General features: G+C 57.2%; 7 protein-coding genes across 7 annotated transcripts; 3 read left to right on the top strand and 4 right to left on the bottom strand.

Annotated features, from left to right (window-relative positions):
- Nucleotides 1-1067: 1067 nt before the first annotated feature.
- On the bottom strand, nucleotides 1068-3293 carry BP01DRAFT_393756 (alpha-amylase; the record flags this gene model as incomplete). Its single annotated transcript, XM_025578260.1, has 8 exons — nucleotides 1068-1107; nucleotides 1177-1468; nucleotides 1601-1823; nucleotides 1880-1900; nucleotides 1965-1988; nucleotides 2055-2650; nucleotides 2742-3152; nucleotides 3230-3293. 8 exons carry the CDS (start codon nucleotides 3291-3293, stop codon nucleotides 1068-1070), a joined length of 1671 nt encoding a protein of 556 aa, XP_025428927.1.
- A 567-nt stretch (nucleotides 3294-3860) lies between these two features.
- Nucleotides 3861-5601, bottom strand: BP01DRAFT_384897 (alpha-amylase; the record flags this gene model as incomplete). The annotated part of the gene is made up of 2 exons (XM_025577549.1): nucleotides 3861-4514; nucleotides 4591-5601. 2 exons carry the CDS (start codon nucleotides 5599-5601, stop codon nucleotides 3861-3863), a joined length of 1665 nt encoding a protein of 554 aa, XP_025428926.1.
- A 3482-nt stretch (nucleotides 5602-9083) lies between these two features.
- On the top strand, nucleotides 9084-17248 carry ags1 (alpha-1,3-glucan synthase Ags1). Its single transcript, XM_025578259.1, has 4 exons — nucleotides 9084-9852; nucleotides 9926-10101; nucleotides 10164-10966; nucleotides 11065-17248. Exons 1-4 carry the CDS (start codon nucleotides 9493-9495, stop codon nucleotides 16926-16928), a joined length of 7203 nt encoding a protein of 2400 aa, XP_025428925.1. The 5' UTR covers nucleotides 9084-9492; the 3' UTR covers nucleotides 16929-17248.
- A 1022-nt stretch (nucleotides 17249-18270) lies between these two features.
- Nucleotides 18271-18592, top strand: BP01DRAFT_384895 (uncharacterized protein; the record flags this gene model as incomplete). Its single annotated transcript, XM_025577548.1, has 2 exons — nucleotides 18271-18295; nucleotides 18366-18592. The coding sequence occupies 2 exons, from the start codon at nucleotides 18271-18273 to the stop codon at nucleotides 18590-18592; spliced, it is 252 nt and encodes an 83-aa protein (XP_025428924.1).
- A 268-nt stretch (nucleotides 18593-18860) lies between these two features.
- BP01DRAFT_345631 (lipase family protein) lies at nucleotides 18861-19867 on the bottom strand (the record flags this gene model as incomplete). The annotated part of the gene is made up of 2 exons (XM_025573605.1): nucleotides 18861-19542; nucleotides 19608-19867. The coding sequence occupies 2 exons, from the start codon at nucleotides 19865-19867 to the stop codon at nucleotides 18861-18863; spliced, it is 942 nt and encodes a 313-aa protein (XP_025428923.1).
- Nucleotides 19868-20577: 710 nt separating this feature from the next.
- BP01DRAFT_367691 (uncharacterized protein) lies at nucleotides 20578-21090 on the top strand (the record flags this gene model as incomplete). Its single annotated transcript, XM_025576468.1, has 1 exon — nucleotides 20578-21090. The coding sequence occupies one exon, from the start codon at nucleotides 20578-20580 to the stop codon at nucleotides 21088-21090; it is 513 nt and encodes a 170-aa protein (XP_025428922.1).
- A 392-nt stretch (nucleotides 21091-21482) lies between these two features.
- On the bottom strand, nucleotides 21483-22852 carry BP01DRAFT_324208 (FAD-dependent oxidoreductase; the record flags this gene model as incomplete). Its single annotated transcript, XM_025572817.1, has 4 exons — nucleotides 22190-22852; nucleotides 21840-22139; nucleotides 21708-21783; nucleotides 21483-21642 (listed from the first exon to the last, which is right to left on the bottom strand). Coding segments are annotated over exons 1-4 (1194 nt in total), but the record flags the coding sequence as incomplete, so codon positions are not given.
- Between the last annotated feature and the right edge of the window lie 878 nt (nucleotides 22853-23730).

Below are 23730 nucleotides of genomic sequence, written 5' to 3'. Positions count from 1 at the left end.
AGTCCCCATTGCATCGCAACGCACCGCATCATTACCGCACGAGTGATTGTAGTATTCGATACATAATTATGTTATTATGCGTTACTTGTTTCTGTGTTTCATGTCAGCTCTCTGGTTCAGCATGGGGTTGGGTTGGGTCGAGTAGCGTTGCGTTCGTCGCGTTGCGTTGAGTCCTAAATTACCATATTATTACGCTTACATTGAATAATCTCGCGCAATTGAGGAAAAGGAATGCACCTCAGCTTTGTGTCCCTCGTATTCTGTTCCTGGATGGAAGCGGGTCTGACATCATGACTTCCCGATGGAATGCCGACAGACCCTGGGGATCGATGGTGTATCCCGCGCTAAGGGGAGTGTATTGGGGATTGAAAATTACAGATCCCTTCGAGGGATTATCGGTTCTGCTCGATCGGTCGGTCGGTCGGCGGGTGGGGCTTACCGGATGCGGCGGCGCAGGTTTTCTGTTTCCAACTCAAACTTTCAGGTTCACAATTTCAGGGTGGTTGTTCTCACCGGAGGAACGGTTCCGGAGACAGGCTACAGGTCACCGGGAACTGTAATAGATAAACCACATCAAGTGTCAAGACTAGACTAGCTACCTGTAGCTAAAACCCTGTCTCAATTGATCTGGTCGGTTGCCTGTTCATTTGTGGCGGAAGTCAATACGATGGATGGCCCATGCTTGGCGGGATGAGGAAGATAAGGGAAATGAGCAGTGCAGTAGTGCCAGACATCCCTGCACTTCGCCAGGAGTGATAACACAATATTACAGGGTCCTTTGTAAGCAATCAGCTGCATACTCCGTACACCCAGGACTGCAGTTAGGATGAGTACTGCACTCAGGGCTACAGATAGACCGACCTATTGGCATTACTCTCTTGTTGGTAATGAATGTTTCAGCAGCCCCACAATCAAGTTACTAAGAGTTGCTCTCTTCGGATTCTCCTGTGTAGGAATTGCCTGATTCGTCTAGTTCTAGTTTATGTTAAGAACCCTGTTTTCCTGTCCGGGTTTTGGACCTGAGATGCAAGCCCTCCTCGTATTCTTAATTCCTTAACCCCTCAAGCTCATGGCTGCTCCGCAGTAGTACCGTAGATATCGTGATCACTATAAGTCATCCCGCGTCAGTAATCCCAATCACTCAAGGACTCAATGTAACCCAACAGACACACATACAACACTTCATCCAGTCTGGCCCCCTCCGCCGCCACCGCCTCCACCCAGACGCCCGCATACCACCCCCCCGTCGCGGCCACCGGGAACTCCCCATACCCGCGCGCGTCAATCACCACGTGAGTAGTCGCCCCCTCCTGGGGCTGCAAGACTTCCCTCCACGTCGCGTGTGCGTGTCGCTGTCCGACATACATGCGTTTTGTGCGGTGTTTGAGGGTCGCGGTGGGTTTTTGAGGCGCACTCAATACACACGCCAATCCCGCGGGGTGGCGCGCGTTGCCGTATCGGATGAAGCCTATACAGTGGAGTGTCGTGTGGGTCAGATACGAGCCATTGGCGTGGTGAGGTCATAGATGTCATAGATGTCATAGATGTGTGCATTTGTGATGTGCAGTCTGGGTTTGAACAAGAATGGCTGTGGGCATACCAATACAACCCCCCTCCTCGAGATAATCCTGCTGTTCGCCGTAGGCAAAATGCTTGCGCGCACGCGTCAGGATGGGCAGTTTGCGCGCGTAGGCCTCGTCGAGCACCGCGCGCTGCCCGTTCCAGATCCCATAGAGGTCGCCGTAGAACAGGCAGGGGTGGCCTTCCTGGCGGAGGAGGATCAGGGCGTAGGCGAGGAGTTTGAAGTCCGGGGCGATGGTGTTCTAGAGTTTGGGGTTAGTGGTTAGTGGTGTTGATTGGTGAGATTTAAGGAACGTACCGCCATCATCTGGCCGGGTTGCTGGGGTGGGTTAGTTCATGCATGTTGTGCCTGGATGCTTGTTACGTGGCTGTGGCGGACTTACCGTGTCATGGTTCTCGACGAATGTCTGTCCCGGAATCATCAGCACAGCACAGCAGTCACCGCGAGAGAGAAGAGAGGCAGGCCTACATACCAAGGCATTCCCCGGACACCGTTCCATCAACGTCCCCCGCAACACCCCCCGCAAATCACCCCCGTGGTGCAAGGAAACCCGGGAGAAAGCATGCACCAACGGCGCATCCACTGCCAACACCCCCCCAGCCCCCTCCATCGTCTTCACATACCGCACCAACTCCCCCACATCCCCCGTCCAATACTCGCCAATCACCCGGAAATCCGGCCGCGTGGTCGCCCGCAGATGCGCCAGCAACTCCTTCTGGAACCCCGCAGAGAAATGCTTCGCCGCGTCCAACCGCATCCCGCGCAATCCCAGCCGCTCACCCATCCAGCGCCCCCAGGCCAGCACATCCGCCCGCACCTCGGGGTCGGCGTAGTCTACGTTGGCGAACATCAGGTAGTCGTAGTTCCCCAGCTCGTGGCCGACATCCTCCGCCCAGCGTTTGCCGTGGATTTTGAAGATCGCGTTGGTCTGGGAGGCGTCGTCCCAGTCGACCCCGCTGAAGTGCTGCCAGGTGTATTTCTGGCTGCTGTAGACCTCCCCCCGGCCGGGGAAGGAGAAGCCCGTCCAGCCCGAGATCCAGCTGGGGGGAGAGATTTCCATGTTCCGGTCTGTCATCCACCTTAGCCTTCCACCACAGCGGGTTAAATGCGCTTGGGGAATCGGGCATGGGGAATAGGAAAAGGGAAAGGGAAGAATTACGTTTCGGATCAACCTTAACAGCCTCAAACCGCTCGGGATAATCCGCCCCGGCTCTATGGTTCAGCACCGCATCCCAGTACACGTCGAGCTGGCGCGCGTGCATCTCGGCCACCAGGGCCTGGAGGGCCTCCCAGGAGCCCCATTTCGTCGCGCGGACTCCCTTCTGGTGAAACTCGCCGAGGTCCCACAGGTCGTAGATGTCGTACCCGTTTCCCGTGGGATTCATGGCTTTGCAGCCTGGGGGGAGCCAGAGGGCATCGACGCCAATGGATTGCAGGCTGGGTAGGATGCGCTGCAGACGATGCCAGTGAAGGTTGTCGCACGGGACGTGCCATTCGAAGGCTTCGAAGAGAAGGGTGTTGTCCTTGAGGTCGTGCCAGCTTGGGAGGGACTGCAGATCGCTGGCAAAGGCTGTGGTTGGTTTAGGTGGATATGGTTAGAGGGGGTGCGATGGTGTTTGTTTAGGGTATACGGGGTGGTGGGCGAACCCTCAATTTGCTGCCATCGCGGCTGGGACTGTCGTCGTCGCGGACGCCAGCACCAGATGGCCATTGGTATGATTTTATGATCGGGGGAATGTACAAGGATGGACTGTGCTGGCAGGTATGTCCGTATGTGTGTCTGTATGTATGTATATACCTTAGTATACTGGTGTTTGTGGATGATGTATACCTCTGATCTCTGAATATGGATTGGTGGATGGTTGGTCGATACCCCCTGATTCAGTGGGTGTGGCTGAGGAGTTTTTTGACCGTTCTGGCAGTACCGCCTTACCGGATGGGGAGGACGCGCCCGGACGGAATATGCGGGTGGAGGTAGATTACCGGTATGGATGGTACATAATTACGGCTGTGGATTCTTTATTTATTTGTGGTTCAGGAAGCCATTTTTAGCTCCCACAACAGCCTGTGTCTCATAAATACCAGTTGACTTATAGATAGCGCCCCACTGCAAAAGCCAGAGACTGCCATTACATTACTTGATGGAAACAACTACGGAGTCGGAGAATGCTGCAACAGAGCACTAACCTCACAATTGAGTTGCAGAAAATAGAAACAACACGCCAAAAGTGAAAGGGAATTGGTATGTACACAGAATGCTTCAGCAGCAAAGAACCAACTAAACCAACAACACCCCCACCAATGCAACCATCGCCATCACCCCCCAAGACACCCTCGCCACAGACTCTCCCCCCGAGGGCGCCGCCGCCGCCGCTGCCGCCGCCGCCGCCGACAGTCGCAGGTGAGTCAAGGAGGTGGAGTTGGAGCTATACCCACACAGCCCACTACCCGGCATCAGGTCCGTCCGGAAGAACACCCGGGGCTCCCCCTTGTCCATCGGCACAATCAGCTGGCTGTAGGGGTTGACCGTGTAGTTGACACAGCTCAGCACCTCCACGACTTCAATCCCCGCCCCGTAGGTCATCGGCAGTGTCACATTGTACGCACTCCCCGTGCTGCCCTGCGTCGACAGCAGCATCACCACCTGCCGTCCAAATGCTCCCTTCCAGAACCCCAGCTCGCTGCCCCCCTGGTACAGCGGAACCGTCTGCAAATCGATATAGTTCGGGTCCAGCTGGTAGGCGTGCTTCCGCAGGCGGTTCAGCTTCGAGATCAGCACGTACAGCTCGCTGCCGGTGTTGTAGCCGGTTTCCCAGAGCGCCTCGCGGTTGTGCGTCCCCGCGTACGAGCCGTTCAGATGCTGCTCTTGTCCCTGGTACACCCAGGGAATGCCGTCGTAGAGCATCTCGAATGTGATGGCGTTTTTGGCCAGCTGGTTGCCAGAGGATTAGTGTGATTCGGCTTGGTTATAGGGCTTCTAGGGCATGGGGGGACAGGGGCCGGCTCACCGTCAGATCGTCATTGGCGAACGCGAACCGATCCACATCGTGGTTCTCGATGAAGGTCGGCATGGCCGGCACATCCGTGCACAGGTCCTGCACGAGGGCGATGCGCTGGAATAGGGCGCTCGGGTTCCCGCGTGTGAAGGCGTCCAGGATGGTGTAGTACAGCGGGAAGTTGGGCAGACTGGGCAGGTAGTGGTTCTGGTAGTCGCACACGACCGAGGCGTTCTGCTCAAACACCTCGCCCGTCATGAAGGTGCCCACGCGGTCGTGGAAGGTGGTCAAGAAGCTGGGGTTGACGGACTTGGCTGCGTCGATGCGCAGCCCGTCGATGGAATAGGTGGCGATCACCTGCTTGGCCCAGTCGACCAGCAGGTCCTGCACCGCCTCGTGCTCGGTGTACAGGTCCGGGAGGGCGACGATCTCGTCGCCCGTCTGGCACAGCTGGGCTTGCGTGTAGTTGTTCCAGTTGGAGATCTCGCAGTAGGAGTGGTAGTAGGAGGAGCTGTTGAAGGGGGTCAAGGTGGCGTAATCGATGTTGGTGGCCGGGTCCTTGCCGGCCGTCATGTAGGCCATGTTGTTGATCACCGTGTCCATCATCAGATACATGCCCCGCGCGTGCACGGCGGCGCTGAGGTCCAGCAGGTCTTGGTGCGTCCCGAACCGCGAGTTGAGCGAGTACAGGTCGTTTGGCCAGTAGCCGTGGTAGGCCTCGCCGTACGAGGCCCGTCCGTCGATGTTCTGGATGATCGGTGAGATCATCACCGCGTCGAACCCCATCCCCTGGATATAGTCGAGCTTGTCAATCGTCCCGCGCCAAGTCCCGCCGCAGTAGAGTCCGGCGGTCGTGTTGCACGCCGCCGCCGTCGTGCCGGCCGTCAGCGCAAACCGATCCGTCATCGTCTGGTAGATCGTGCGCGACTTCCACTGCTGCGTCGTCGCCGCGGAGGCGGTCTCGCACCCCGCGAGCACGGCCAGGGCGAGCCCCCATTGCTGGAGTCCTGAGAATGATACCATTGTCCGCGCGTGTCGTGCGGGTGGTGCTTCCTGCCCCGACAAGACGACAATCGGGGTGGAGGTAAAGACTGATAGGGATCTTACTGGCGCTCTCTGGCTAAGCGGATTTCTGGTGTAGATTCAATCCCCCGATTAACGCATTACTCAAAAGCAACCCATAAAAAAGCACAGAAAACAAGGAACAGTAACGAAGGACGAGAAGAGAATAGCGTGTGCGTGATAGCAAGGAACGGCAGTAGTCGGTAGTGGTGGAACGAATGACGGCCGGTAGGTTGGAACTTGAACGAGGGGATTAACAGGCAAAGAGCGTCATCTCGATAAGGATGATGAGGGGATGAGAGGGCATGATTGGGAAGAAAAGATAATGTGTTGCAGGAGACGGAAGGCAGTCGACGAGCGCAGCGTCTGGCCATGCGAGGGGGAAAAGGGCTTTTGCCTCTGCCCTAATTACAAGACAAATTAAGGTCAACTGATCCTGGAGACATCTGCAAGCTATCCCCAAGCAGCTAGTAACCGGGGCCAGCACATTCTTAGTGGCATGCTAGTTTTCTTAGTGATAGCCATTCGCAGCCATCAAGTGGGTGGTGGTCCATCATTCCCATCCAGGGACAATGCTTGTTGCGGCGACAATTGGGTGCTTTGGGAGCGAATCCCCTCTTTTCAGGGCTGGCCTTCCGCCGCTGGGCCGGAATTTCCTTGGAAAAGTGTGCCACTTCCTCGGCACAAAAGCAGGTACAGTCCATAGATCCGTGGGAGGCCGGTTCCGGGTTCCTCCCCCCAGGCTAAACGTTCCCCATGTCATCCAAGACAGGAGAACTCTTAGTCCGGCTGCAGGCCTTTCACCCTGGCGAATGGAGGGACAACCCCATATCAGGTCTCACTCCTCACTCTCGTGGCCATGCAGGGGGGGTTTGTCATTGGTTAGTTCCCCATTCGCTTATTTTAAGGTCATCCATCGCGTGGTGGTGCCTGACCGCGATCATAAAACCCTGTCCGGAGCCATGCGAAAAGGGGGCCGTCAGCGGTGGAATGTGAGTATATGTTTGTATACTCCATCCATAGCAGTCATCCTGTCTGTTCGCAGCGTCAGACCGGACCGGCAAGGCTTCAGGGTTCGTGGCTTTGAGTAGTGGAGCCGGGCACGAACACCCTATTCTTCCTACGAACGGTCGAGCAGGAGATCAACGGGAATTTCAGGGGATTGACAGGGACAGGGCACGTGTGGATTTACTGAGAGAGAGTGTGTGAAGAATCATTGGAAGTTCGGAGATTGCAGCGTGTGGTCCCTGCAGTGGAGAGTGGAGGGGGCGATGGTGGATGCCTCAGGCCGTAGTCTCAGGCGATGCATCAGGCCCTCACTACATCACTCTGTCTACGGAAACAGTCAATAATCAAAAGTTAGATCATCTCCGAAGTAAGTAAGTAATCTAGAAGGAAAGAAACAACTTTCCTCCCCCTGACATGGGTCAAGGGAGAGATGGGGGCTTCCGTCGGGACGATGCCGGATCACCTTATCCATTGATTGACTTCACTGAGTTGGGAATTGGATTGATGGTTGCATCTATCGCTGATCTCCGGGTAGGGAGCAGGGGGAGCCCGCACTCGGGCAGCCCTACTTTATCATCCACATTCCACCATAAACAAGAGAGACACTGGGAAATTGCATCTGTCTATTAATAGAGGCGATTGGTCAGCATCGCCAGCTGGTTGGCCTCAGGCTCTCTGATAAACACTAAGGACTTTCATAATCCGAGGCATAGAGAGGAATCGAGAGGGATAATAGATTGATCACAACAGATACAGCCCAGTCAAATCGATGGTGGTCTGAGACATGGCGGTGGGTCGGTGAGCCCAGCAGCAAATCAGAGTCATTCCCAGTATCAATGCCAAGTCCCAGGGCGGTGGATCGTTTCTTCACAGATACAGTACTGGTACTTTGAAAAATACGGTAAATTTGCAATCTCTATCAAGGTTGCTAAATCAGGACCCTGGGTGGCTAATCGGATTGATCCGTTTGGATCGGACGGTGGCTCGACCCTAATTCGGATGTTCTCAAACCACTGCTCACTACTGTACTTGAAAGTGTCCTAACTTACTTCGTAACTACTAAGACCTATCATGTCTCAAATCCCTTCGTCTAGCCCAGAGGTGTCCAATAATTGTTTCAGGCTGACTGGCAAGGAGGGACTGTCCTTGCTGACTTTTACAGAATCACCAAGGTGATAGCAAGCCACCTGAAGGGAGGGGGGGGGGGAAAGGGCTGCTTCTTATCTTTGTTTTCTTTTTTTTTTTTTTTTCTTTCCCTCACTCTATGTATCTCCCCTACTATCTCACTCCTTCTATCTGCGCGGGAAGTCCAAGGAATAAATAGTTACGTACCTGCACCCCCCTTCCCTACCGTTACCGTCGACGGGAGGGTCTGCATTCGGGCGATAAGCCCAACGGCATGGCCGGCCAGTGGCCGAGTTGGGCCCGGTTGCTCTCCCTCTGACTCTGAGACATTTTATTTTCACTCAGCTCGTGGACCCCCCCGGTGCTTTTGCCCACCTCGTAAAAGACGACTGACTGGGTTGCATTCGGGGCGGTTTTCTTGGCTCTTCGCGATGATAAGACAACGATTCTGGCTGGTGGATCCCTTCGATTGGCGTGTCGGTTGGTCCCGAGTTCGAGTCGAGGGAAGGGTCAAAAATAAAAGTAAAAATAAAAATAAATTGATTCAAAAATCTTTACGGTAGGGAGGAGACAGAGCCATCATTCTGTCTTCAGTTCCTTCTTGTCCAACTTGTCGCATTCATTTGCTGGTACGCCGGACTGTGCATTCCCTGTCCGAACCCAGCATCCATTTCAATTCATCATACATCATCCATCATACATCATACATCATACGGGGCAGAGGCGAGATGGATCCAGAACCCTTCCCCGGAAGGAGGCGCATGGCAGAGATGCAACGTAGAGCTGCTGCTCAAAAGGATAGAATACGGAGGTGATAGAATAATTGCGGATCTCAAACTTTTTCTACCGTGTACTTTTTACTTTTGACTTTTTTCTCTTCTTTTCTTTTTTTTCTGTTCTGTCTGTGACAAAGACTGAGAGAGAGAGAGGCCAAAGAGCCCCAACTGAAGAAGCACCACCTCCCCCCCCGCCCTCAAACTAAAAAAGTGACCAACGAGACAAAGGAGAGCAAAGTTCGCCAAAAGTCAGGTCTTCTGTGCTCTCTAGGGGATCAGACTACTACTAGGATACGGAGTCCTGGTACTAGTAATAGTCTCGAGTAAGTAAGCCTGTCTAAGTCTAGTTATTCTTAGCAGAAAAAACGAGGGTCTCTCAGCCTCGTTCGATCCACTTGTTTGCATCCATTCCACTCAGCCTTTCTCGGCCCTGATATTCAATCTCACCAGATATTCCTCTAACTACTACTTCCCCAGCCCGGCTTGTTCGCTTCCATCTTTTTTTTTTTTTACCCTCTCTCTCTCTTTCTTTCTTCCCCTTCTTCTCTCGCTTTGGTCTTTCGTTTCTTCCGTCGTATACCTTTTGCATTCTTTTCTCTTCCTCCCTCCTCCTCCTCCTTCCTCTCTTCACCCACCTGTTCTCTCGTTAACATCTCTCCGCACTCGCTTTTTGTGGTTCTGCGTGGGTATTTCTCCATTCTCACACCTTATCACAGCTCTCCCCGCTACTTATCAGTTGACCCCCCCCCTCCTCTCTCTCCCCGGCAGCCACAACCTCAACATTCGTTACGAGCTACGAAAAGTTCCTCTGGGACCGTGAGAAGCTGGGACGGGACTTGTACATGACTCTCTCATAGAGCCTCGCCCTCCATCAACTTCCCCCCCTCCATCCCTCCCCTTCGCTGGTTGTTGGCAGGGGCAGAATCGTTCCGAGGGCACCAACATGAAGTGGGCCTCCAGCAGCAGCTGGCTCCTGGCCCTCCTGGCCTCCCCGGCCGTCGCCTGGCCGTGGAACGAGTCGTATGCCGCCTACAACTTCAATCAGAACAAAACCGCCACGGATCCCCTCGATTACTGGGGCGAATGGCCCAACCACACCGGCCAGTACCACCCTTCGCCGGACAACTGGCGCTTCCCCGTCTACACCTTGTTTCTGGATCGTTTCGTGAATGGCGATCCCACCAACGATAATATTAATGGGACATTGTTCGAGCATGATATCGCGTCCACGCAGATGCGTCACGGTGGTGATGTCGCGGGCTTGTTGGATACTTTGGATTATTTGCAGGGGATGGGCATTAAGGTGGGCTGATGCGATGCGATGCGCTGCGGTGCTGTCTGCGCTCGAGATGTTTTGCTAACACATGACGACGCAGGCGCTGTATCTGGCCGGAACGCAGCTGATGAACCAGCCCTGGGGGTATGATGGCTACTCCGCCCTGGACACGACCTTGTTAGACCAGCACTACGGTGATTTGGAGACTTGGCGGAATGCGATCACGGAAATCCACAAGCGGGGCATGTATGTGATTTTCGACAACACGATTGCAACGTAAGTGTGGTCCCGGGGGGGTGGGGGTGTGATGACACCGAGATACTAAAAACCGTGGGCAGCATGGGTGACTTGATCGGATTCGAGGGTTATCTCAACACCACCACGCCGTTTTCGGTCAAGGAACATCGCACGCAGTGGAAGTCGGACCGGCGGTATGTGGACTTTGACATCGGCAACACCTACAACTCGACCTGCGACTATCCCCGCTTCTGGTTCGAAGATGGCTACCCGGTGCAGAAGACGGTGACCGACCAGCTGGTGGGCTGCTACGACAGCGACTTTGATCAGTACGGTGATGTCGAGGCCTTCGGTGTGTTCCCCGATTGGGAACGTCAGTTGGCCAAGTTCGCCTCGGTGCAGGATCGTCTGCGTGAATGGTACTCCCCCGTGCGCCAACGGCTGATCCGCCACTCGTGCATGATCATCTACTCGCTGGACATTGATGGCTTCCGGTACGATAAGGCGACGCAATCGACGGTGGACGCCTTGGGCGACATGTCGGCCGCGTATCGGGAGTGTGCGCGGGCGGTGGGCAAAGAGAACTTCTTTATTGCCGGAGAAATCACGGGCGGTAACACCTTTGGCTCGATTTACCTGGGCCGAGGTCGGCAGCCCGATCAATATCCCGCCGATGCCAGCGCCGCCATGAAGCTCACCAACGCGTCTGAGCCCCAGTATTTCCTGCGGGAAGAGGGCCAGAATGCGATTGATGGCGCTGCCTTCCACTATTCCATCTATCGCTACCTGACCCGGTTTTTGGGGATGGATGGGAATCTGGAGGCTGGTTATGATCTGCAACCGGATTTGGTCACCGCCTGGAACCAAATGGCGCAGTCCAATGATCTGGTCAACCCTAACACCGGTATGTATAGCTTCACTTCTCAGCCCGAAAAGAAAAAAAAAAAAAAAAAAAAAAAAAAAAAAAGGCACCACGGCTAATGCTCCCCCACCCCCAAACAGGCAAATTCGATCCCCGGCATATGTACGGAGCCACTAATCAGGATGTGTTCCGCTGGCCGACCGTGGAAAAGGGTGTCCAGAGACAGCTGCTGGGCACATATGTCACCACCCTGGTGCTGCCGGGCATCCCGCTGCTGCTCTGGGGCGAGGAACAGGCCTTCTACATCCTCGATGCCACCGCTGCCAACTACATCTTCGGTCGTCAGGCCATGTCGCCTGCCACCGCCTGGCGCGATCATGGCTGTTTCTCGCTGGAGTCCTCGCAGTACTATAACTGGCCCATCGAGGCTGGTCGCAATGGCTGCCATGACCCCACGGTGACCTACGACCACCGCGATCCCTCCCACCCGGTGCGCAACATCATCAAGCGCATGTACCAGCTGCGCGAGGCGTACCCCGTGCTCAACGACGGATACTCGCTGACGGCCCTGTCCAACCAGACCGAGCAGGTCTTCTACCGCGGTTCCAACGGAACAGCCACTGAGACCGGCATCTGGTCCGTGATGCGCGACATCAACGCGGAGGTGCAGGACCTGGGGTCTGCTGCGGCCAATCAGTCGGTCTGGCTGGTGTATCACAACGTCAACCGCACTATTGACTACACCTTCAACTGCAGTCACCTCAACTACTCTCTTGTCTCCCCCTACGAGACGGGCACCACCGTCAAGAACCTGTTCTACCCCTACGACGAGCAGACCTTGATCGACAGCCCCTACAAGCTGGGCCTCAACGGCTCCACCAAGGCGAATGGCTGTTTCGAGAAGATGACCCTCGATGCCTACGCCTACCGCGCCTACGTGCCCAAGGCCTCGTGGGTGAAGCCTCAGCCCATGATCACCAAGTTCACCCCCGGCCACGACGTGCCCGTGGTGTCGTCGGTCGCCCCCGACGAGGACGAGGAGGTCAAGGTGGCGCTGTACTTCAACGAGGCGATGGACTGCGACTCCATCACCAAGTCCATCAGTTTCAATTCCTCGACGGAGCAGGGCAAGGCGCCGGTGCTGGACACGAGCAGTGTCACCTGCAAAAACACGACCCTGAACGAGACGCAGTCCGACTGGAGCGGCCACATCTCCTCGACCTTCATGTGGGAGGCCACCTTGACCGGGGTCTACAACGGTATCCACCGCATGACGGTCAACAACGTCAGCAATGTGGATAACACCGACTACACCAACGCGGTCGACCACTTCCTGCTGCGCATCGGCCAGATCGACAACCCCATGATCCACACCACTGCCAACTACTCGACCAGTCTGCTCCACAAGTTCGACAACGGCACCCTCTTCATCCAACACCACGCCGCTGGCGCCGACAAGTACCGCTACTCGACCAACTGGGGCACCTCCTTTTCTGACTGGCTGCCCTACTACGGTGGTAACGACACCATCACCGAGTCCCCCTGGTCCGGCACCAAGCGCCAGTCCTGGAAGGGCCACCACATCCGCATCGAGTACTGGAACCGCTGGACCGGCAGCAGTGATTACGTGCAGGAGGGGGATGCCGACTGGGACCACATGGTGCCGCGGCGCTTCCCCCACATCTTCTGGAACGGGCCCTACAACGAGTACGGCTACGACTCCGGCCTGGACAATGTTGTCAGCCAGGACTTGGGGTCGGGGTTGTGGCACTACCACTTCACGGCGGAATGGCCGGCGGTGGCCCAGCTGAACGTCTGGGGCATGAACCCGGACGGGCAACCGGATCAGAGTTGGGTGTTGGGCGACGCCGACAATGACTCGGTGCTCGATCGCATGCCCCCGTCCTCGCTGTCCGCCACCCTGATCAACATCACCGAGCACCCCCCCGCGCCCTACATCTCCTGGAACGTCATCATTGACGATGCCACCATGCGCTTCCACCTCTACCCGGTCGGCAAGCAAGCGACCCAGATCGCCATGTTCGTGCTCTTCTGGATCATCCCCCCCATCAGCGCCTGCGCCTGCGTCTGGGTCTTCATGAAGTCCTTCTACAAGGTCAAGTTCAACCAGGTCGGCGTGCAGGAGAAGCACACCATGATCCCACTGGCCATCCGCCGCCAGTTCAAGAAGCGGCCGCGCGCTCTCGCCGAGAAGGAGGTAGGTGCCCTGGCGCGGCTGGCCAACAAGTCGGGCTTGCTCCAAACCTCCACCCCCTTGGGGGGTGCGGTGGCCGGCAAGAAGCGGCGCATGGTGCTCATCGCCACGATGGAGTATGATATCGAAGACTGGCAGATCAAGATCAAGATCGGTGGCTTGGGAGTCATGGCCCAGTTGATGGGGAAGACGCTGGGCCACCAGGATCTCATCTGGGTGGTCCCCTGCGTTGGAGGGGTGGATTATCCGGTCGATACCCCCGCGGAGCCCATGCACGTCACGATTCTGGACAATGACTACGAGGTGCAGGTGCAGTACCACACGCTGAATAATATCACCTATGTCTTGCTCGATGCCCCCGTCTTCCGCCAGCAGACCAAGTCCGAGCCGTATCCCGCGCGCATGGACGATCTGAACAGTGCCATCTACTACTCGGCCTGGAACCAGTGTATCGCCCAGGCGTGCAAGCGCTTCCCCATCGACCTCTACCATATCAACGATTACCACGGCTCCCTGGCCCCCCTGTACCTCCTGCCCGAGACCATCCCCGCGTGTCTGTCCCTGCACAACGCCGAGTTCCAAGGTCTGTGGCCCCTGCGCACCACCACCGAGCGCGAGGAGGTGTGCAAGGTGTTTAATCTGAGTCTGGACGTCGTCCGCCACTATGTCCAATTCGGCGAGGTGTTCAACCTCTTGCATTCCGGAGCCAGCTACCTGCGTGTCCACCAGCAGGGGTTCGGAGCGGTCGGTGTCTCCAAGAAGTACGGCAAGCGGTCCTACGCCCGGTATCCCATCTTCTGGGGGCTGCGCAAGATCGGCAACCTCCCCAACCCGGATCCCTCCGACGTGGGCGAGTGGAACAAGGAGCAGGCGAAGGCGATGAGTGGGGATATTGCCGTGGATCCGGCCTACGAGGCGGGTCGGGGCGATCTCAAGCGCCAGGCGCAGGAGTGGGCGGGTCTCACCGTCAACCCGGATGCGGATCTGCTGGTGTTTGTCGGCCGGTGGTCGATGCAGAAGGGGGTTGATTTGATTGCGGACGTCATGCCGGCGGTCTTGGAGGCCCATCCCAACGTGCAGCTCATCTGTGTCGGTCCGGTGATCGATTTATACGGGAAATTCGCCGCCCTCAAGCTCGACCACATGATGAAGCTCTACCCCGGCCGGGTCTTCTCGCGCCCCGAATTTACCAGTCTGCCGCCCTACATCTTCTCCGGCGCCGAATTCGCCCTCATCCCCTCGCGGGACGAGCCCTTTGGCCTGGTGGCCGTCGAGTTCGGTCGGAAGGGCGCCTTGGGGATCGGTGCCCGCGTTGGTGGATTGGGTCAGATGCCCGGTTGGTGGTACAACGTCGAGTCGACCTCGACTTTCCATCTGCTGCATCAGTTCAAGCTGGCCATCGACGCCGCCCTGAACTCCAAGCAGGAGACGCGCGCCATGATGCGCGCCCGCTCCGCGAAGCAGCGCTTCCCCGTGGCGCAGTGGGTCGAGGACCTGGAGATCCTGCAGACCACCGCCATTCAGGTGCACAGCAAGGAGCGCAGCAAGACGAACGGCCGGCCGGTCACCCCCTCCGCCGGCCACTTCGCCCTCACCCCGGCGCCCCAGTCCCCCTCGCTGGCCCCCGGCATGCCGACGGCCACCCTGCAGTCCCGCGAGAGCAGCTACGCCAACCTCAACCGCCTCAGCGAGTACGTGGCCACCTCCGACCCCACCGAGAAGCCCGTCTCCGGGCTGCAGCGCAAGCTGTCGCTGGGATACCGGTCCGGGCCGGGCCATCGGCGGCGGGCGGATCCGCAGAACGAGAACATCGTCGAGGCGGAGGAAGGCGGCGACGAGACGGACCTCGAGCCCGATCCCCAGGACCAGTTCGGGGAGGACGAGTACACGCTCAACCACGCGGAGCTGGAGGAGGCGCGGCGTCTGCAGGCGGCGCGGCAATCCGGGGTCTTGGTCCCCGCCAGCCCGGGCTTCCCCCACCACAGCCTCGTCCCCTCCAGCCCCGGCACGCCCCCCAGCGCCGCGCAAACCCTCCTCCCTCCCCCTACCCTCCACGAGGCCCGCAACCGGCTGTCCAGCGCCTCCATGCTCTCCCTCGACTCGGTGGTGGGCGGCAAGAAGGACTTCAAGCTGCAGAAGGTCGACCCCTTCTTCACCGACAGCACGGGCGAGTACTACAACGCTTTCGACAAGCGGCTCGAGGATTTGACGGGGGAGAACTCCGAGTCGCAGTTCTGTATTGAGGAGTATCTCGTCACTAGCGAGAAGGAGTGGTTCGATCGCTTCCGCGACGCCAAACTCGGGCGCTTCAAGTCCCCCACCCCCTCCATCTTCCGCGACAAGCACGGCGCCTCGTCCATGGGCTCCTACAACGACGAGACCGGCTCGCGCCTGAGCGCCAGCAGCAACGAGGGGTCGCACGAGACCGACGACGAGTTCTTGCTCGGCAAGGACTACGTGCCGCCGACGGGCCTGCGCCGCTGGATGCAGATCCGTATTGGTGACTGGCCCATCTACAGTATCTTTTTGAGCGTGGGCCAGATCATCGCCGCCAATTCGTATCAGGTCACCCTGTTGACGGGCGAGGTCGGTCAGACCGCTGAGAAGCTGTACGGGATTGCGACGACCTACCTGATTTCCTCGATCTGCTGGTGGCTGGTGTACCGCTACTTCAGATCGGTGGTGTGTCTGTCCGTGCCGTGGTTTTTCTACGGGTTGGCCTTCCTGTTGATTGGGAGTGCGCACTGGATTGGCAACGAATTCAACCGCGGCTGGCTGCAGAATATCGGCAGTGCCGCCTACGCGGTGGGCTCGTCGAGTGGCTCGCTGTTCTTTGCCCTCAACTTCGGGGACGAGGGCGGAGCCCCCGTCGAGGTCTGGATCTTCCGCGCGTGTCTCATCCAGGGCATCCAGTCCGCCTACGTGATTGCGCTCTGGTACTGGGGCTCGACCCTGACCAAGGCGTCTAGTTCCGGGGTGCTGACCAGCACCGGTACCCTGGCCAACTCGTGGAAGATGACGGCGATCTGCTACCCGATTGCCCTCGTCCTGTGGGCCGTGGGGGCGTTGCTGTGGAAGGGACTGCCTACCTACTACAACCAGACCCCGGGCAAGGTCGCCTCGTTCTACAAGTCGGTCCTCCGGCGCAAGATCGTGCTCTGGAATTTCGTCGCGGTGATCCTGCAGAACTTCTTCCTGAGTGCCCCCTATGGCCGCAACTGGGGCTTCCTGTGGGGGTCGGCGCACACGCACGGCTGGCAGATTGTGATCCTGTGCATCGTGTTTTATGGCTTCGTCTGGGCGGGGTTCTTGTTTGTGGTCAGTCGGTACTTCAAAGCGCACAGCTGGTTCCTCCCCGTCTTCGCCTGTGGATTAGGGGCGCCGCGCTGGGCGCAGATCTGGTGGGGGGTGTCGGGCATTGGGTATTTCCTCCCCTGGGTCACCGGGGGATACACCGGGGGGTCCTTGGTCTCCCGGAGTATCTGGCTGTGGCTGGGGGTGCTGGACAGTATCCAGGGATTGGGCTTTGGCATCATTCTGCTGCAGACGCTCACTCGCACGCATATGTTGTTCACTTTGATCTGTTCGCAGGTCCTGGGTTCGATTGCCACCATTTGTGCCCGCGCCTTCGGGCCGAATAATGTCGGGCCGGGCCCGATTTCCCCGGATCCGACCTTCGGAGCGAGTGCCGTCGCCAATGCCTGGTTTTGGGTCGCTTTGTTCTGTCAGTTGCTGGTTTGTGCCGGCTTTTTGCTGTTTTTCCGCAAGGAGCAGTTGGCGAAGCCGTAGTCGCCTGTTTGTATTCTCTTTCTCTGTCTTTCTTCTTACATTGATTGATAAAGTGATCCGCACTCACCCTGATGTACATCTAATGATTGATCTGTATAGACGTCAGCTTATACGCTGAGCAAAATGCGTTCGTTTTTCTTTTTGCTTTTCTCTTTTTTTCTTTTTGTTCTTCTAGTTGTTGTTGGGTGGGTTCGTGGAGGAGGTTGCTGCTGTGGACTCGTCCTTCTAATCGTGCTAGAGCCGGATGGGTCACATATATACTTGTATATATATCCGCGCATCATGACCATTCTTGTGATACCCAATACACTACCCTTGTGAGAAGAGTTGCGTGGTTCCGGGTGCTGTAGTGTGTGTAGTCATTCGATGGGAACTGGCGATTTGCGACCGTGGAGAGGAGCCAGCCATCTCCACGGTCGCAAATCGCCAGTTCCCGCTCGATTCATCTGGAAGCACGTCTAGGGACCCGGGAAAGGGTAGTCACACCTGGTCCGAGGGTGTGATCTCGAGATTAACCAGGCAAGGGGGGATAATCCAGGCCTGGCCTCCGTCGAGCCTGCAGATCCGACCGAGGCAATCGGCGGGATGGATCAACGTGCAAATCTTCACCATGTCGGCGAGCTACTGTAGCAAGCATACGTCGACATGCAATTCTCCGAACGAGGCCGATGCAACCCTTGATCCAGGTCTGATTCTTGTGCCATCGCATTACGCAACGATGACCGGCTCGACTCTCTCGATCGGCGGAGAAATCGACCGCAATGGAGGGGAGATCCAAGGAAATCGTTATGTTTCAGGGGTCCCCGGGTAGACACGCCAATGACTAGCAGTCGGGAGTTGAGGAGTCAAGTCTGCAGCTCTCAATAAGCTTGTTTCGCTGGAGGACAAGTAGGGTAGTGTATTGGGGTGCAGTGGCAGTGAAGTGATCCCCGCGGGGAGGCAGCCCGATCGATCGAACGCAATCGAAAAACCCTAATCCCTAATCGCGCTCCACCCATGATGCCCGCCCGCATCATCGATATGTGCTGTTATGTGGTGATAATGACGAGATCACCTTCGATCCTATACTTCACAGAGTAATAGAATGGTGCCGATCAGGTCATCGGCAAATCGTAAGGACGATGTCATCCCCCCGGTGGAATGACCGCAGATGACCTCACCTTGACATTCATTCACTTCCTTTACCTTCATCCTCAACCATGGCCCGGCTATAAAGAGGGCTCAATTCCACTGGTTTAGAGAAATCTTCATCAACACCATTTCCATGACCATCAAACATCTTATCCACAAACCACTCTACACCCACGCTCGCATCTCCATCGCTCGATTTTCCTCTAGCAAAATGTCCGAAAAGTACAAGCCCTCTGGTACGCCCCTTCTCACCCCCCCCCTCCCTCTACTACTGCCTTTTCGATCAGTCTCGCTAATGGAGCACAGAGCACGGCGGTCTCCGCGAGGACGGCCAGCCCGACAAGCGCACCCAGCAGTCCCAGTTCGCCTATGGCAAGGTCGACCCCCACAAGGCCGGCCAGGAGGGCGGCTCCATCGGCGGCCAGGCCACCGGCAGCCACAGCGGTGGTAGTGCCAAGGGGGAGTTCGCTCATGGCAAGGTGGACCCCCACGAGGCAGGCAAGAAGGGGGGCAGCAGCCTGGGCGATGAGTGATTGCGTTGACATGATGCTACGACGTCCGGATGACATTATGATAGGATACGTGATTGGGGATTGATGTATGTAATATGAATGAACCAATGATTGCCAGAGATTATGAACAGTAGGGTATAAAAATGTAGTTGTTTGGAGATAGAGTACTAGTGGCATTAGCTGTAGTCGCTATATATAATCCGTACCTGGTTAGGTCTATATGAACAAGTTCTAGTTATAAAACCACCCATCCCCCTGCATCCATCCTACCATCTACACCCCCCCCTAATTACCGCCAAGGCAACCCTGACTCTATACACGCATCTGCCCGCTCAAAATACCAATGATGGGCATCGAACCGCAGCAGATCCGGCACCCCCACCCCGGTATTCCCCCGCACATAATCCCCATCACTATACACCACCACCTGACTGGCCACCACCGTGCTATTATCTGGCGCGGTGATATGGTACTCCGGACTGACATGGGAGTACCCCATCGCCAGCAAGGGCAGATTCGGCACGGGATCGACCGTATGCGTGAACCGGTAATTGGCGCCTTTCTGCTGCTGGGTGGCCTGCGCGGTGATGTACTGCGCCAGGACGGGGTTGGCGACGCGCGGGGAGGCGAAGGCGTAGAGCTCGACGGTCTCGCCGGCCGTCGCGCGGAGGTCGGCGGCGGCCAGGGTGGCGATGGCGGCCCCCAGGCTGTGGCCGACGACTTGCAGAGAGTAGGTCGGATATTGTTCCCGGGCGCGCGTCAGGGCGGCGGTGATGTTGGCGCGTACATTCGTCCAGGCGCTCCAGAAGCCCAGTTCGGCGAAACACCCGGGGCAGAGCTGCGGGTCGGTGTAGAGGAAGGTCGCGTCGGTCACCCAGTTGCGCACGGAGTAGGAGCCGCGGAAGGCGAGGATCAGGGAGGAGTGCGTGTGGTCGACGGCGAGGAAGCCCGCTGTGTCGGTTATGGTGGCGCTGAGTAGTAGTGAGTCAAGAGGAAGTATATGGGGTTAGTGGGGGTTAAGGGGGGATCTACGTACTTGGAAAAGTCCAGCAGGATAGTGGTATCCGCTGCTTCGACAGCCGGACAGTTGCCCGCCCAGCAGGCCAGCTTCTGGCCCGCCTGCGCGATGTAGTTGGGCTCGCAGTAGGCCGCAGCGGCATATTGAACCCAAAAGTCAAACGAGGCGAGGGTTTCCGGGGTGATGGTCGAGGGGGTGGACTCCCTTGCTTGCAGCGCAGGAAGGGCACTGCACGGGAGGGCCGACAGTGTTGCCACCAAAAACCGGGGGAGATGCATGATCCCACGACGACACTAACCCTGACTGACTGACTTGACACGGACACCCTGAGAACCGTGAACCATTCTCTTGCCCACGGGGCTGCCCCCCAGGGATATCTATACCCGCAGTTCGACTCGTGTTATTGAACTTGTCTCGGATCACCGCCCGGCTGAGCGTGCCAAAGACGGCAAACGGTGGAGCCCTAAGGTCTCTTTGCGAACCACTCCCAGTCCGACCCGACGACGATCCCTCCCATGTGGAGGATGTTAGTCCCCTTGCAGATCGAGCTGGGCTATTTCGGGATGCTGCAGTGGGGCTGCGATTCAGCTGGTGCAGCAGATGAAGACATCCGAGCCGATTTCCAGCATGTGAAGGCGACAAAGCCGAATGAGGTGGCATTGATACATTGTCTGTTGTCGGAGACTGTCAAGAGACCTCAGTTCAGACAGAAAGGATGGACGAAGGTCATCACGATATCTCCCTCGCTAACGGGGGTGGGGTAAAAGAGGACTCGTGCACAAGACATACGGTCCATCAATGCTGCAGGAGCATTCCGGCACGGTCAAAGGATTAGATCAGGAGAATTGAACCAGCATTCTTTATGCGGTGGGATAGGGAGGTAGGAGAACTGATAGTATAGAAACGTCCCCGGTCTGCGCCCATCCGCAACATCCCCATCACCAGGCAAGGGTACATGTAGTACGTAGTCTGGTCACCACGACTCAAGATGTGGCCGCCTGCACATCATCGCGCCGTGCTGCAATCGCACCAGTTCACAGTCCACACCCCGTCCGATCTCCCCCCGCGCTGGAGACCCAAGGTGGGCGCCGTCCAAGCCGTGATCATCGACGATTGCCTGTCCACCATCTACGCCGTCGCCTGCACTGACGCCGACGACTGCCGGCGATACAGTATCTTCTGCGAGGCGGCCCTGCCGGATGATGGGGATCCCCGCTGGGTCCGCGCCCTCTCGCTGCTCAATGACTTGGTGCAGCTCGCCCGCACCAACCGTCCGGACCTGCAGGTGATCTACGGGAGCATTGAAACCCCGACCATCGCGCAGTTCTGGCGCGAATCGGTGCCGGCGGATAATGAGTTGCGGAAAGCCGGTCGGTTGGCCGTCTACCTCAGTCCAGGTGGGGAATCCTTCTTCACGCGCGATCAGGATGCGGAGCTGATGATGTTGATCGGGGATGATGGGCCGGGGGCCGGCTTTGTCTGGGAGGAAGTAGACTCATGAAACCCGTGAGGGGCCATTAGGGCTCCTGGAGTAGATGCCTGTAGTCTCCTAATGACCTACATGAGGACCGCGGAGCTGGTCCTGTTCAACAAACCTCAAAAAAAGATTGAATCATACTAGCTATGTATAACCCCGAGCCACAGTTTGGCGTAACGTGAAACGACGCATGAGTACGAGATGTTCCGACGGAGGTAGATTCTGATTAAAAATGTATTGACTACAAGCATGACAGATTATGCTCAATGGTGGCCCTGGAGGAAGCGTAACTTTCCATCTGGTCCGGCCAGGGTCATCCTGATTCAAACAGCATCCGACATCCTGCATGGTGCATGCCAGGTAACTGGAGTGGCATGACTGATGCACAGTGATCCCCCCTGACGGAGCTATTCTCGCAAGCGAGCCGACACTAACGGACTGCCATCCACGATGCGTGCAAACTCATGGGCATCGAGACAAGCCTGCCGGGAGTTGACCACACTCGGCCCCGCGCGAGCGAGCACATCGTTCTCATAGCGCTGGAGCGACTGGCGAAGGTCATCAGTGCTCAGTGACCTATATGGTGTACCTCCATTAGTCCCCATACCCCGGTCCGGCTGACGAGAGACGTGGCACCTCACCTCTCAGATCGCAAATCCACTCGCCTGGTCAAATCCAGCACATCGACAATGGCATTATTCGCCCCCTCGCCGCGGACTACATCACTCCCATCAGCCCCCCAATCTTACGAGGTCACCATCAACCAGGCTTACACATGGTCATCGTATGCGCCGCATCGCCCATCAGCACGACCCTCGGATGCGCGGGGGCCTGCTCTGGCCGGAACAACCAGTCGGCGATCCGAATGGATCGGACGTCGGTGCTGTCCGGCAGCCGATGGACCAGCCCTTTGAAGGGCTCCACCCAATTGGCCGTCAGGGACTTCATCAGGGCGAGCCTGGCTGCGTTGTCGCTGGGCACCGGAATCCCCTGGGCGTCGGCCCAGGAGACGATGACCTGGCAGCGGTATCGGTCCTCGCTGCTGTCTGGGAAGTTGTTCGGTGTATCGAGGACTAGCGCGACGAGGTTAGCGAAGACTCCCACGACGAAGACAGCCACGGACTGCTAAAGTAGAAATAGATGTTGGTCTCGGGATGCGACCCTTGGAACATGAACGGATCGATAGCCTCTGCCCCGGCCAGCTCCTCCGCAGAGTACAGGGCCGAGCCCCCCAACAACTGCACCGGCAAGGGCGCCATCTCGTGGCTGTCGGGGTACTGAATCGCGCGGGTCCGGGAACGCGCTCCATCGCATCCGATCAGCAGACGACCGGTGGCTGAGCTCCCGTCGTGGAAATGAGCGGTGACTCTGTCGTGCGTGGAGTCGATGGCCGTGAGGGTCTTCCTCCACGCAATCTCCAGCCCCGTGGCCAGCAATTGCCGCAATCGCACGCGACTGACCCGGATTCGCTCCGCCGCGGGCACCCTGTACAGGACCGATCCCGTCTGGAGATCAAAGAAGGGGAAGCGTCCCGTGTCGCCCCGCGCAGCCGCCGCTTTATTGACGTATGTCTCCGGCAGTTGCGCGACGAGGGGCTCCGGGAGCAATTCGCGCAATGCGGGCAGGGCCCAATGCAGGGTCAGCCCCCAGCCACCGCTCCGTGCGTCGATCGCGGCATCTTGTTCGAAGAGCCGGTACGGGATCTGGTGTTGTTGGAGGTATTGGGCTAGAAGGAGGCCACTGATGCCTGCGCCAGCGATGAGAATTGGTAGGTCAGTCATTGGAGTGGGGGACTGCGAGTGAGGGAGATCACGATGCGGGCTGTAGATGAGGGGGAATGGATGGCTGCACGCTTTGGAACGATGGACTGACAGCTGGCGTGGGGGTGGGGGTTTCAGACAGCCCAAGGACCCCGGATGGAGAGAGAAAAGGAAATGAAATGATAGGATGACCGTAGGATGCCGTGTCTCTGACTAACTTATGCTGGTGACGTCAGATACAGACACTCACGGCCAATCCTCATGTTAAAAGACCCTGGAATTGCAGCATGTCTTTCATTCATCTATTCCTGCCTCCCGAGATGGACTCTATCCCCTCAGGGTCTTGAATGTCTCAGCCTAACGATGGTTAAGGTCATGGCAGGTGAACTCCGGCAATAATCACACTAAACCACACTAGACTACACCAGACTACTCCGTACACTAGACTCCATTATACTACACTATCATTGACTTCACCCCACCATCACAGGCAGCAACAGTTTGACCAGAGTCACCCTCCCCCGGGTCTCTCCGTGGGGAGATTCATCCCATGGCAAGTGCGTCTGTGCCAGCTGATGGCAGCTGGTGCCAGCTAGTGCCACCTGCGCCGATATTGGCACAGCGACGATCAGACCCAGTCAAAGTTACCTTAGTCTATTTATGTAGTGTACGTCGTGCATCGTTGGCAGAGGAGGGTGCCTCAGGCTATACTATAGTATAGTGTGTCTGGTTGCCGCAGAATGTGGCTGGGATGATGATCATTGCTTGTGTGCATAAGGGAAGAGTCGGTAAGCTGTGCAACATAAACAGGTCACTGACCATTCATCCTATCAATTGACCCGTCTATCATGGAGCTGACTCGGCCCTATGATGGGGGTTTTCTTTTATTAGATTGCGGGGCTTT

Source organism: Aspergillus saccharolyticus (assembly GCF_003184585.1).
Source record: "Aspergillus saccharolyticus JOP 1030-1 unplaced genomic scaffold BP01scaffold_30, whole genome shotgun sequence".
NCBI classification, from domain to species: domain Eukaryota; kingdom Fungi; phylum Ascomycota; class Eurotiomycetes; order Eurotiales; family Aspergillaceae; genus Aspergillus; species Aspergillus saccharolyticus.
Note: the sequence above shows the minus strand (reverse complement) of the source record. Positions and strands in the feature narration are given on the sequence as shown.